Raw genomic sequence first — 14476 nt, 5'->3', positions numbered from 1 at the left:
TGTCTATTTCATTTGCTTTGGCAATGTAAATATATGTTACCCATGCCAATAAACCCCATTGAATTGATGTGCGGTAGTAGTTTCCTAACAATTAAATGTATATAGGAACAGATCAGTGGCATCAAGTTTCAAACCTTTAATGATTGAGTGTTTAGCCATGTCCTTTCGATCTTTTTTGTCCTGGGAGTCACTGCCAGTTTAGACCTTGGTTATGGCCTCTACAAGTTCAAGTTAAATAAAACACCAAATTGGTATGCTGATATATATAATTACATATTTGCTGTAATTTTATTACAGTAACATTTAACAATAAAGTACTGTCTGCTGTATATTTACTGCAGCATTCTCTAAATTATTGTGTATTGTATGAAAATATTGTAGGTGGGGAAAGCATCACTGGCTCATTAACTTATTTTGAGGCGGGCCTTGTAAGTGGCTATATTTGATGCTGTGTACCAATTGAACTGATATGTTGTAGTAGTTTTCTAGCTGTTTAAGGTGTATAAAGAACACGTCAGTGACAGCAGGTCTTAAACTTCAAATGGTTGAATATTTATCTGTGTCATTTTGATCTGTTTTGCACTGTAATCACAGCCAGTTTGGAAGACTTTCAGGCCTCTAGAAGTGCAAGTGCTATACAAATGCTAACATGCTTACAGTTGCATTTACTTTTTTTTACAGTGTTGTGTTGTCATTGCTCAGAATTTTACAGGAACTTACAGGAAGCTAGTGGCAAGTTACAGTGAACATTATAGCAATGTACTTTGCGCTAGCCAGAGATGTGCAAAGATACACCAGAACGGTATCTTGTAACAAATCCAGGTTAATTTGAAGACCAATGCATCCTTAACGACAACAACATTCCCATTAGCGGTTACAGAAATGTTTTACTTGCTATGACTGTGCTAAAAACTGCCTGTTGTTGGCATTAGCTACTGGCGCTGAAAATCTTCAACAGTTTACTAACCACTGTGCTTCCAGTAATGCACTGTAAATTCTACAAATCCATAATTGTACTTGTGTTCCAGTAATATGCAGTAAATTTGTGTTACAGTAAAGGGCCTGTAAATCTACAGTGATTTACTGGTTTCTGTGCTGCCAGTAATTTACTGTAAACATTCCAGGATTTTTTCCCACAGAATAGGTATTAACAGCCAATCCAGTAGGGTCTGGAAACTATAGTGAGCTTCGGTCAATAGCAACGGGATGTCGCTTTCCCCATCTTTGTTCACACCCTGGCTGCAGTTCAAACTCATAAAAGACACACCCTTGTCCACTTACCCTCGCCTTATGCCCTTGGGGGAATCCCCGTCGCCATCTTGGCGGGTGGTCCAAATGATTAGCCAAGCAAGGGAAGTTTGCAACGTAAGCCCCTCAGCCCTCGTTTTCAGTCAAATTTGCGAGTGTACAATTATGTTCACTCCGGGGCCTGAAACTCACCATAATTCAATTCGTGACGATTGTACATTCGCTAAGAAAAGTCTGTGAAAACTTAAAAACAACATCAATGGAGAAGTCAACATAGAAGTGCATGTAAAAAACAAATGCAAATAAGTTAGAAATTGTGCTACTAATGACGGCACAAACACGTCTCATAAATGTTTTTGTTTGGTTATCTTTTGGAAATTGTACAAATAAAACATTTTCCTTCTTCAGAAGGTCCAGCTAGGCAGGCTAATGTCAGTTAGCTAATTAATTTGCTAGTTATCACACATTAGGTGTATATTAATAGTGATATACAGTTGAAGTCGGAAGTTTACATACACTTAGGTTGGAGTCATTAAAACTTGTTTTTCAACCACTCCACACATTTCTTGTTAACAAACTATAGTTTTGGCAAGTCGGTTAGAACATCTACTTTGCACAGGTCATTTTTCCAACAATTGTTTACAGACAGATTATTTCACTTATAATTCACTGTATCACAATTCCAGTGGGTCAGAAGTTTACATATACTAAGTTGACTGCGCCTTTAAACAGCTTGGAAAATTCCAGAAAATGATGTCATGTCTTTAGAAGCTTCTGATAGGCTAATTGACATCATTTGAGTCAATTGGAGGTTTACCTGTGGATGTATTTCAAGGCCTACCTTCAAAGTCAGTGCCTCTTTGCTTGACATCATGGGAAAATCAAAAGAAATCAGCCAAGACCTCAGAAAAAAATTGTAGACCTCCACAAGTCTGGAGCAATTTCCAAACGCCTGAAGGTACCACGTTCATCTGTACAAACAATAGTACGCAAAAGTGCAACTCATTCCCAGAACAACAGCAAAGAACCTTGTGAAGATGCTGGAGGAAACAGGTACAAAAGTATCTATATCCACAGTAAAACGAGTCCTACATCAACATAACCTGAAAGGCTGCTCAGCAAGGAAGAAGCCACTGCTCCAAAACTGCCATAAAAAAGCCAGACCTAGGTTTGCAACTGCACATGGGGACAAAGATTGTACTTTTTGGAGAAATGTCCTCTGGTCTGATGAAACAAAAATAGAACTGTTTGGCCATAATGACCATCGTTATGTTTGGAGGAAAAAGGGGGACGCTTGCAAGCCGAAGAACACCATCCCAACCGTGAAGCACGGGGGTGGCAGCATCATGTTGTGTGGGTGCTTTGCTGCAGGAGGGACTGGTGCACTTCACAAAATAGATGGCATCATGAGGGAGGAAAATTATGTGGGTATATTGAAGCAACATCTCAAGACATCAGTCAGGAAGTTAAAGCTTGGTCGCAAATGGGTCTTCCAAATGGACAATGACCCCAAGCATACTTCCAAAGTTGTGGCAAAATGGCTTAAGGACAACAAAGTCAAGGTATTGGAGTGGCCATCACAAAGCCCTGACCTCAATCCTATAGAAAATTTGTGGGTAGAACTGAAAAGTGCGCGCGAGCAAGGAGGCCTACAAACCTGACTCAGTTTCACCAGCTCTGTCAGGAGGAATGGGCCAAAATTCACCCAATTTATTGTGGGAGGCTTGTGGAAGGCTACCCAAAACGTTTGACCCAAGTTAAACAATTTAAAGGCAATGCTACCACATACTATGTGAGTGTATGTAAACTTCTGACCCACTGGGAATGTGATGGAAGATATAAAAGCTGAAATAAATCATTCTACTATTATTCTGACATTTTACATTCTTAAAATACAGTGGTGATCCTAACTGACCTAAGACAGGGAATTTTTACTAGGATAAAATGTCAGGAATGGTAAAACACCTTAGCCAAATACATTTAAACTCAGTTTATGTAAACTTCCGACTTCAACTTTATGATGACACTCGTTTTCATAACAAAAAACAAGAAGATAAAAAAATAACAAAATGTAATAATTTGCTGTTAGTGAGAAAAGTGAACATCTATTCTAACAGAGACGTAGGGAGTCATGAAGCAGGTGGTGAGTTTAATAAAAACTAACGTGGAGCGATACAAGAGAAGCATCTGGACAAGAAAACCGAACCAATACTGTCTGTTGAATGAGGCTACAGAGTGCATGATAAAGGGGAAGTAATCAAGGTAGTGATGAAGTCCAGGTGTGTATAATGATGGGGCGCAGGTGTGCGTAATGATGGTTGCCAGGTGTGCGTAATGCTGGGTTGCCAGGACCGGCGCTTAGTAAACCGTCAACGTCGAGCGCCAGGGTGGGAGAGTGGGAAATAGGCATCTACTTCCTATGATTTATTTAATTTCCATGGTCATTGCAGAATAAATTCCTCACCTTTTCTGACTATGATGTTTTCATATCCGCGAAATAGCCTATAGGCCTACAACAAGTTAAGATAGGCTACCATTTGTCCCATCTCTCATTTAATTGCACCCAGTTCACAGTAGTAAATAGATAAGCTATTTAAAGTATTTTGCTCTGTTTGATCCGAGACGGTTCACCTTTTCCATTGACGTTTGTAGGCTACGTCTGAATACTGTATTGTCAAATTTCCCGAGCAGACAATATTTCACTTATAAACATAGTACATATATCATAACCGTTGCAAAATAAATTCCTCACCTTTTATGGCCATGATGAGTTCATATTCCCCAAGTAGCCATACAACAAATTATCGTGCACATCTCTCATTGTGCCTATTCGATATTATAATTTCACATTTTTATATGCGAAAGAGAGTGCGGTTTACATACAGTAGAATTGAACAGGTGAACAGACAGTTGATCTTTTGCATTGAAGTGTGTAGGCTACCACTGTATGTGGGCCTACTGTAGGCTAGTTTAGATTAGAAAGTAGAAAATGTTTCAGAATTCGCAGACAGTGCAGCATATTTAGGTTCATGAAAAAGTAAATACAAAACATTATTGAATTCAAACAATCTGTTTACAGGTTCACAACAATGTGCACTTGTTTTTGTCATTTGATCAAGTTCGCCATGCAATGCTATTTCCTTAGATACTGTCTTGGCCTAATTCCAATTCCTCCCCAGTATACAGAAAATAAGGGTGTTATTGTCACTATAAAAGGGGTTATTTGTGGAGGGACCGTTTCCCTTTTTGGAAAACTACCTAGAACCTTTAACATCTCATGAACTGTTTTTGGAAGTCTTTGATGATTCTTTGGAAGGGAAAGAAGTGTTCTACAAAAACCCCATTTATAATATTTCCCAGCATGCTCTATTGCAGGGAGCGTTTCAGAATGGTTTGTTTTACTGTAATATCTGTGTTTTTGCATGTACGTTGATTGGTTGATACATTTTATGCTACACAAAGATAAATAACACACCGTTTTCTAAACTAATCCACGCTGTTAGTAATTGGATTTACGGTACCCGTTACTGAGATGGTTGTTCCAGTTTAGATGTTTGAGGTAGTCTCTATTGTTAATCTTCCCTACCTTGGCAGTCATTCTGAATGCAGGTTGCGGGTGATTGACAATTCCTCTTGTTGGATATCCTAACTCTGGCTGGATTCAATTAAGAATTACACATCACTTTACAAGCCAACATTATGTGACTTGTAAACCGGGAGATTCTTAACACCACTGTGTTAGGGTATAACTTGGCCCTCGAAGAACAGCCTTCTGATACAGTAAATATTATGTATTGTCATAAAAAGGCTGAGGGGCTCTATACATTCATAAAAAGTGTTCTCGTGGGAACCCTTCATAGATGGTTTAGGAAGAACCTTTAGATGATAAAATGGTTCTTGGTGGAACCCTTCATAGACGGCTCTCGGCAGAACCATATTTTATGCATGGGGTTCCTTGAAAAACCCTACATAGAGGGTTCTGGATAGAACCCTCTGCAAAGGGTTCTACCAGCACCAAAAAGTGTTCCCCTATGGGGACAAACCGAAGAACCCTGTATGGTTCTACTTAGCACTTTTTTTTTTAGAAGAGTGTATAATGCTCGTTCATGCCCCCACAGTTCCACGACAGGTCTGATTCATAACGGGAAACATGCGTATACGTATGGCGTGCGCCAAGTTTATACATCTCAATGTTTTTGTGGGTGCGCAGTCTTTTCAGAAATGTATTTAAAAAAAAAATGTTTATTAGATGATGGCATTACAAATGAGTTCAAATTAGATCTTCATTCAAATCACCATCTCACTATGGCTTCCCTCTCCACAGGTGTTAGTCATCTACCTGGTGACAAGCCCCTCCTGACTGAACCCCTCTATAGTCGCGGGCGCATCCCCCCACTGACAGGCATCATGGCGGGGGCTTCAGTGAAGGTGGCCGTCCGGGTCCGTCCCTTCAACTCTCGAGAGATCGGGAAGGACAGCAAGTGCATCATCCAGATGTCAGGGAACACCACAAGTGAGTATTGCATATTTGTATTATAAGAAATGTCTATTATATTGTCATTGGTGTAAGAAAACACATGGACCTGAGGACTTCAGCTTTGCTCTTTCGTTGTAGGTTACTTCTTGATTAACCTGGGTTGGATCTTAATTGGCCCCCAAATCAGAAGGCCTATCCAGGGTTGGGCTACCACAACCAAAACAAAACATTTCTATTGAAGTATTTCAAATCTAAAATATTTTAGTTGGGCCAAGTCAACTGATGAAGGCAGTGATTGGGGGTCCGCCCTGCCTAAGTACTGTTAGGGGAAATGTTAGAGTCTATGTAGGTAATGTTCTATACTAGTAATATCTCTGTAATATGTATTGATTAATCCTTGAAAGGCATTCCATTGGGATATACAGCATTTTCCAGTCTGATAACTCCAGGCAAAGATGTCCTCATCAATAATGAATGTAGTTTGATTAAATATTTACTAATATGGTCTGCTTTAGATTGGGCTTTTAGGAGACAGCCTCATATGACATTTTAAATGGTTTTGGAGGTGTTATACATTCGATCTAACACCATCTCAAGCTTATTTTAATAAATTCATCACTTCACAACATAGACCCTTCATGGTGGATTCCGATCATCTCTACTGTAGAGAATCACTGAAACATTGCACTTCTGCCATCTTCTGCTTGGTGCTCGGAAAACACATGCTTGAAAGCAACTGGATGGTGGGTAGTGAGGCGTGCAACACATGAGACAAAGGCTCCAATGGGAACTGAGAGCCTGTCTCTGTGTGTATGTGTTTGTGGGGGTGACCTCTAGAGCTTCTCATCCCTCATCACGTGACCCAGAGGGTCCAAAAGGCCTCGTTGTTTCTGTCTCAGCTGAGACGCTAGGTCAGATGATGTGTGTGTGTGTGTGTGTGTGTGTGTGTGTGTGTGTGTGTGTGTGTGTGTGTGTGTGTGTGTGTGTGTGTGTGTGTGTGTGTGTGTGTGTGTGTGTGTGTGTGTGTGTGTGTGTGTGTGTGTGTGTGTGTGTGTGTGTGTGTGTGTGCATATTCTGCTTCTTTGTTCCTGTCAACGGTCTGATGATGACCTCATTCCCACAGTCTTTAGCATGGCACAGATTCGGAATACTCAAAAATGGCTTCCTTTCCTCTTCCTGACTGATGTGAAAGTACTGGATTGGTGAAAGTAATAGGGAGGATGGCCAATAGCAATGTCAACCATCCTCTTCAATTTCACCTTTCCAGTCAAGCGAACAAGGATGAGGAACTAGAAAATAGGAAAGGAAGCCACTTTAGAATATTTTTATTTAGCCAAGTTGTCCTACCCTCTCTCTTGGATGCAACTGTCTCAGGAGGACTGAACCACATTAGTCTGTTCCACACAACAAAGACTTCCAATTTGGCTGATTACATGTCCCTATGAATAACTGATATACAATATATAACCCCCAAACCCAGTCTATTGAAGTGCATAAGTGACATCATCATAGGTCAGTCACCACTGATGATGCTTCTGTATTAATCAGAGGAACACCATCACTGCAATAGACTGGGTCTACTGCATCACTGCATCACTGCAGTACCTACACTTAGTGTACAAAAACACTCAGTGTAGGCACATAGACAGAGACTGACCAGGTGAATCCAGGTGAAAGCTATGATCCCTTCTTCAATCAGTCTAGATGAACGGGGGGAGACGGGTTAAAGAAGGATTTTTAAGCCTTGATACAATTGAGACATGTATTGTATATGTGTGCCATTCAGAGGGTGAATGGGCAAGACAAAAGATTTAAGTGTCTTTGAACAGGGTATGGTAGTAGGTGCCAGGCGCACCGGTTTGTGTCAAGAACTGCAATGCTGCTGTTTTTTTTCTCACGATCAACAGTTTCCCGTGTGTATCAAGAATGGTCCACCACCCAAAGGACATCCAGTCAACTTAACACAACGGGGGGAAGCATTGGAGTCAACCTGGGCCAGCATCCTTGTGGAACGCTTGCTACACCTTGTAGAGTCCATGCTCTGACTAATTGAGGCTGTTCTGAGGGCAAAAGGGGTGCAACTCAATATTAGGAAGGTGTTCCTAATGTGTTGTACACTCAGTGTATATGGACCACAGACAGTAGCTGCTACCAGGAGCATGCTCAACTTTTGTGCCTTGGCCATTCAAGCCTTCACAGAGAGGCACTTGCTCAGCTTTCCCCAAACGCCTGGCCTAATTTCAGATTCCACCAGGTCTACAATTATCCCAAAAATGATGACAATGCATTTTCCACTAACGATATCTATGTAGCCAGCCAAATACTCTTTCTACTTGCTATTTACATTTGGTCTGCCATAGCCAAGGACTACACAGTGTTTCACCATAGCTTACTTTCTGCTAGTTTATGGGCTTGGTCTGGGCACTTCTCTAACTTTTGTTTACTTGTTGTCTGTGCTTTTAGCAATCATAAACCCCAAACAGCCGAAGGAGAACAAGAGCTATAACTTCGACTACTCTTACTGGTCACACACAACAGTGAGTTTCACCACATACACCTGAAAGACTTGAATATCATGCGTTTCAAGACCATGCAAGCCATGAGCTCTATATTCACTCCGTAATAGCTAACTAACCGTGTATTCATACTCAAACTCTGTCTTTCTCTCTGCAGCCGGAGGACATCAACTATCATTCCCAGAAGCAGGTGTACAAGGACATTGGGGAGGAGATGTTGCTGCATGCCTTTGAGGGATACAATGTTTGTATCTTTGCCTATGGCCAGACTGGATCTGGGAAGAGCTACACCATGATGGGCAAGCAGGACCAGAAGGATCAGCAAGGCATCATCCCACTGGTAATCTGGATGGATGGGTGGAAGGGTGGATGGATGGACTGATGGATGGGTGGGTGGATGGAAGGGTGGATGGAAGGGTGGGTTGATGGATGGATGGATGGGTGGGTGGGTGATGGGTAGAAGTGTGGATGGGTTAATGGGTGGAAGGGTGGATGGATGGGGGGAAGGGTGGATGGATGGATGGATGGATGGAAGGGTGGATTGATTGAAGGGTGGATGGGAGGAAGGGTGGATGGGTGGATATATGGATGGATAGATGAATGAACGACAAAATGTAGTTAAACATCATATAATGTAAATTTACTTCATCATGTCAGATACTGGATCTTTGGAAACCCATTTAGTTTTATGCCAAAAACATCAAAGCCTTTTATTGATAATACATGTGCTGTGTTCATATCAGTTCCAGTCTATTCTGAAACTAAAACAAATTCCAATTCCACATTTTCCTAATTGAAAAGCGTTGAAGATAATTGGAATTGGAATTTCAATGTACTTCCTTAATTGGATGGAATTGAAATGGAATTGACCCCAACCCTGGTTCATATGCGAGTCTAACAATGCTCCTCCATGTTCTCTGTCTGCCAGTTGTGTGAGGACCTCTTCACCAAGATAAGTGACAGCAATAAGGAAAACAGCTTGTCCTACTCCGTGGAGGTGAGTGCTCCCTCTAGTGGTTTGAGAATGAGCTTCTATACAGGACAGGCCTACTGCTTATCAGTGGGTTAGGGCTTTTACCTCCTGGGTGATACATACTGAATGATAAAAGTGTTTGTCCCATTTTTCATGAGCTCAAATCAAAGATCCCAGAAAAGATCCCATATTGTATGCACAAATTTGTTTACATCCCTGTTAGTGAGCATTTCTCCTTTGCCAAGATAATCCATCCACCTGACAGGTGTGGCATATCAAGAAGCTGATTAAACAGCATGATCGTTACACAGGTGTACCTTGTGCTGGGGACAATAAAAGGCCACTCTCTAAAATGTGCAGTTTTGTCATACAACACAATGCCACAGATGTCTCAATTGGCATGCTGACTGCAGGAATGTCCAACAGAGCTGTTGCCAGATAATTTTATGTTAATTTCTCTACCATAAGCCGCCTCCAACATCGTTTTAGTGTACATTTCCGAGTTAAATGCACACCATTAATTTTGCTGTGCATATGATAAGAGTTCAGATAAGAGTGTCTTATCTGCCCCAAGGTGGTGCTGCTCAATAGACATTTAATAGGCACTTAGTTCTCTTGATTGGCACTTCTATAGAATATTGACAACCTCCACAGGTGAGCTACATGGAGATCTACTGTGAGCGTGTGCGTGACCTGCTGAACCCGAAGAACAAGGGGAACCTGCGTGTGAGAGAGCACCCACTGATGGGGCCGTACGTGGAGGACCTGTCCAAACTGGCCGTTACCTCCTACAACGACATCCAGGACCTCATGGAGTCTGGCAACAAGGCCAGGTAAATGGGACTTAGAATGGATGGATGGATGATGGGTGGGTGGGTGGGTCGGTGGATGTGGGGGGTGGATGGACTGGATAGATGGATGAATAGGTGGATGGATGAATAAATAGATGGATGAGGGATGGATTGATGTCATAAGGTTCAATTCTTTCTTCCTTCAGGACGGTGGCAGCCACCAACATGAACGAGACCAGCAGCCGCTCTCATGCTGTCTTCAACATCATCTTCACTCAGAAGAAACACGACATGGATTCAGAAAACACATCTGAGAAGGTACTGCGCAGACTTAATAACCAGGTTCAACCTCATACTCAAGCTACTGCAATAGGTTGAGGCCATAGAGTTATAAACCCCTACAGATGTAGGATCTTAATTTGATCACTCTTGTTGCTGTGAAATGTCCTGCATTGCAGGAAATGCACATTTGTAGTGCATTCAAGGTTTAAAAGGGCTTCTAACGTTTGTAATTTCCACCCAAAAAATTCGGACTTGATTCGCCCTAAAGAAAAATGTATCAACCTCTACAAAAAATGTCCATTAATTATAATCCACATAATAACTCACATTTCCTCTTGCTGCAGGATTATTTTCCTGCTGTAGCAAACTGTCTCAAATTAAGATCCTTCAAGATGCCTCACACTAGGGTTTTGTAACACTTTGACCTATGCATGGTTTATAACTCTATGATTGAGGTCTATTGCGATGCTATCTGGACATTCACTGTGTTATCGTTCATGATAACAGTACTCATTACAGATAAGTCCTCAAAGAGAGTTTCTTGGGGCTACCACTGTGCATTTGGAATCTGGGCATTTCCCACTGTGATACAGAGTATCAAAGCAGATTCATTCTAAAACAAATGATAACAGAGAGTTTCTTGTTGCAGGTGAGCAAGATCAGCCTGGTGGATCTGGCTGGGAGTGAGAGAGCAGACTCTACAGGAGCCAAAGGAACCAGGCTGAAGGTGAGAGGGTATTTTTGGGTCAACTTTATGGGCTGAATCCGACCCCCCCAGTGATATCAATGAATGAATTCCTCCGTTTCGAGTTAACATTTCAAGTTGACATGTCTATGAACTTTACAAAGCCTCTAGGTTCTGTTTCTCAAGATTGTGGCGTGTGTAGTTTTTTGTGTTGCACGCAAGGCTTTTCGTTTGATTAAGTATGCCCCATCTGTTCCTTTTCAGGAAGGAGCAAATATCAATAAATCTCTGACCACACTGGGGAAAGTCATCTCTGCTTTAGCTGAAGTGGTGAGAGTCTGTACTTTTCAGTACACAACTCTTCGTCTGTTTGGTCATTGAAGCAATTTTGGTAAGACTGCCAATTAATTAAGTTCTGTCAATTTCTTATTTTTCTAGGACTCAGCACCAAATAAGGTACACAATTTCAATGACTTCTTCCATTTTTGTTTTCAGAAAATATTTGGGGAAATGGTATTAAGAGATTGGGAAGTAGATGATTCACAAGCGTTTATTCTTATATTTCCACACAGGTAAATGCACTTTTATTGAGGCAGTATCCTTGTCCTAATTGTTAAAATGAACTGTTAACAGAACAAGAAGAAGAAGAAGGTGGAGAGCCACATCCCCTATAGAGACTCAGTGCTGACCTGGCTTCTTAGAGAGAACCTGGGTACGTACTTTCCACCTACTAGCCCAGAACCAGCCACCTACACCAATTGTAGCATCCTTATCGCTGTTTGCTATTTTGTTTAATTCCCCTGCAGATGATGATTCAAAGCTTTTATTCAACTTTTCCATCATTTCCAGGGTGAACAATTCACACGTCTATAAACATATTAGATGCCCATATCCAACCAAGCAGCTTACAACTCAAATCCCACTGGTTTTCAAAGACCTGTTTGGTTTTTTCCAGGGAAAAAGATGGGCAACCAATGCCCGCCCCCCCATTATTTTAGCAGGGGGCTGCAGCAAACAAAACCCCAAAACATCAATAAACATAAGATGTAGCATCCTTATCACTGTTTACTCTTTTGTTTAATTCCTCTGCAGATGCCCTTTAAATAATCCTTCCTCCTCTCGCCCTCATCCCCTATTAACCTCTTTGCCCCTTTCTGTCCATTAGGAGGTAACTCTCGCACCGCCATGGTGGCAGCCCTCAGCCCTGCTGACATCAACTATGACGAGACCCTGAGCACCCTCAGGTAACAACCCAGCTCTGAGGTCAAATTCTCCGGTTAAAAAAACCTTCAAATCCATAGTTATTCTGTGACCCTACAGTACTTCAGTATCACTGTCATCCACTGTGAGGAGCAGTTTCAGTTCCAACCACCTGCCTCCTTATAAAGTAATGTACACAAGTGTAATGGCTACACACAAAAGTGGTTCTAAATAGTACAAGACAGTGGTTCTTTTTGGTGCTTGATAGAATCCTTGTTTGAAGGATCAATAAAGAACCATGCTCATCACGTTCTAAATAGAACCTGTGTGGTGCTAAAAATAATCATTTCCTAAGGTTCTATAAAGAACCATTAACCCTTTAACAGGCAGCTCAACTGGGCGGTGGAGCGAATTTTGACAACCAATTTTAAATGAAATTAAGCATATGAATTTTTGTTTGGCATATTTTATCACCTCATCCAATGTAATTTAGTAAATTGATCATGCGGTTATCGTTATTGGACTCCCATATTTTTTTTAAACATGCATTCAAAGATGGTTGAAAACCAGCAAGTGAACGTGAGCAAAACCTAACCTCATTTACCAATTATTATAATTAATTATGAACTAATTGTGTATAAAATGGACAATTACAACGTTGCAAAATGTTGTTGACCTCTGAAACGTAATTTAAGAATGATTCGATTACAAATGTGTTGTTGTTACTAATTTAGGAACTCTATGCTCTACCAGGCGGTTGAGTTGCCCGTTAAAGGAAATGCTATTCAGTCAAAGCTAGTGATAATGGACAATGGAGACATATTGTTATGGGACTTTCTTTGTCTGTGCAAATACAACAATCCTTTGAAATTCATATCACGATTCGATGTCTGCCTGTTATCTTCTATATGTTTCACAATATCATTCAATAATTTTACTGGTATTCTAAGCATATAAACTGTAAACACATTCATTTACATGCATTGCAATATTCATATTTTGACACACAAATGTATCCTATTTTATTAATAATTGATTTAAGTCCTCATTTAACTAGGCATATCTTCCATTATAAGTAAATTAAGCATACATCATGTAAATACATGTATCATTTTTGGATGTTTTAAAAAGTCTATGCAAATTCCGATACAAAACTAGTTTACTCTTAATGGGCAACTCAACCAGCTGGTTGAAACCCAGCCTTAAACCCCAAACAGCAAGCAATGCAGGTGTAGAAGCACGGTGGCTAGGAAAAACTCCCTAGAAAGGCCAGAGCCTAGGAAGAAACCTAGAGAGGAACCAGGCTATGAGGAGTGGGCAGTTCTCTTCTGGCTGTGCCGGGTGGAGATTATAACAGAACATGGCCAAGATGTTCAAATGTTCATAGATGACCAGCAGGGTCAAATAATAATAATCACAGTGGTTGTCGAGGTTGCACAGGTCAGCATCTCAGGAGTAAATGTCAGTTGGCTTTTCATAGCCGATCATTGAGAGTATCTCTACCGCTCCTGCTGTCTCTAGAGAGTTGAAAACAGCAGGTCTGGGACAGGTAGGACATCCGGTGAACAGGTCAGGGTTCCATAGCCACAGGCAGAACAGCTGAAACTGGACCAGCAGTTCCTTTCTGGGGGCCAACCCGGACAGGAAGATCACGTCAGTGACTCAACCCACTTAAGTGACGCACCCCTCCTAGGGACGGCAGGGAAGAGCACCAGTAAACCAGTGACTCAGCCCCTGTAATAGGGTTAGAGGCAGAGAATCCCAGTGGAGAGAGGGGAACCGGCTAGGCAGAGACAGCAAGGGCGGTTCGTTGCTCCAGTGCCTTTCCGTTCACCTTCACACTCCTGGGCCAGACTACACTCAATCATAGGACCTACTGAAGAGATGAGTCTTCAATAAAGACTTAAAGGTTGAGACCGAGTCTGCGTCTCTCACATGGGTAGGCAGACCATTCCATAAAAATGGAGCTCTATAGGAGAAAGCCCTGCCTCCAACTTGCTTAGAAATTCTAGGGACAGTAAGGAGGCCTGCGTCTTGTGACCGTAGCGTACGTATGGTATGTACGGCAGGACCAAATCAGAAATATAGGTAGGAGCAAGCCCATGTAATGCTTTGTAGGTTAGCAGTAAAACCTTGAAATCAGCCCTTGCCTTAACAGGAAGCCAGTGTAGAGAGGCTAGCACTGGAGTAATATGATCACATTCTTTGGTTCTAGTCAAGATTCTAGCAGCCGTGTTTAGCACTAACTGAAGTTTATTTAGTGCTTTATCCGGGTTGCCGGAAAGTAGAGCATTGCAGTAGTCT

General features: G+C 41.5%; 1 protein-coding gene across 14 annotated transcripts in view; it reads left to right on the top strand.

Annotated features, from left to right (window-relative positions):
• LOC106568769 (kinesin-like protein KIF1A) overlaps window positions 1–14476 on the top strand; it is a 63792-nt gene that overhangs the window by 4170 nt on the left and 45146 nt on the right. For all 14 annotated transcript variants that reach the window (XM_045693859.2, XM_082960728.1, XM_082960727.1 and 11 more), the window contains exons 2-12: window positions 5573–5761; window positions 8189–8262; window positions 8399–8581; window positions 9170–9238; window positions 9869–10047; window positions 10212–10323; window positions 10937–11014; window positions 11237–11302; window positions 11411–11428; window positions 11606–11684; window positions 12138–12216. In XM_045693859.2, coding sequence (XP_045549815.1) covers window positions 5656–5761; window positions 8189–8262; window positions 8399–8581; window positions 9170–9238; window positions 9869–10047; window positions 10212–10323; window positions 10937–11014; window positions 11237–11302; window positions 11411–11428; window positions 11606–11684; window positions 12138–12216 — 1043 coding nt within the window. In that variant the 5' untranslated portion in view covers window positions 5573–5655. The remainder of the gene's footprint in view (window positions 1–5572; window positions 5762–8188; window positions 8263–8398; window positions 8582–9169; window positions 9239–9868; window positions 10048–10211; window positions 10324–10936; window positions 11015–11236; window positions 11303–11410; window positions 11429–11605; window positions 11685–12137; window positions 12217–14476) is intronic.

The sequence above is a fragment of the Salmo salar genome, chromosome 14 (assembly GCF_965601325.2).
Source record: "Salmo salar chromosome 14, fSalSal1, whole genome shotgun sequence".
Classification (NCBI taxonomy): domain Eukaryota; kingdom Metazoa; phylum Chordata; class Actinopteri; order Salmoniformes; family Salmonidae; genus Salmo; species Salmo salar.
The sequence above is the reverse complement of the archived record's forward strand: the minus strand, read 5'-3'. Positions and strand labels throughout refer to the sequence as shown.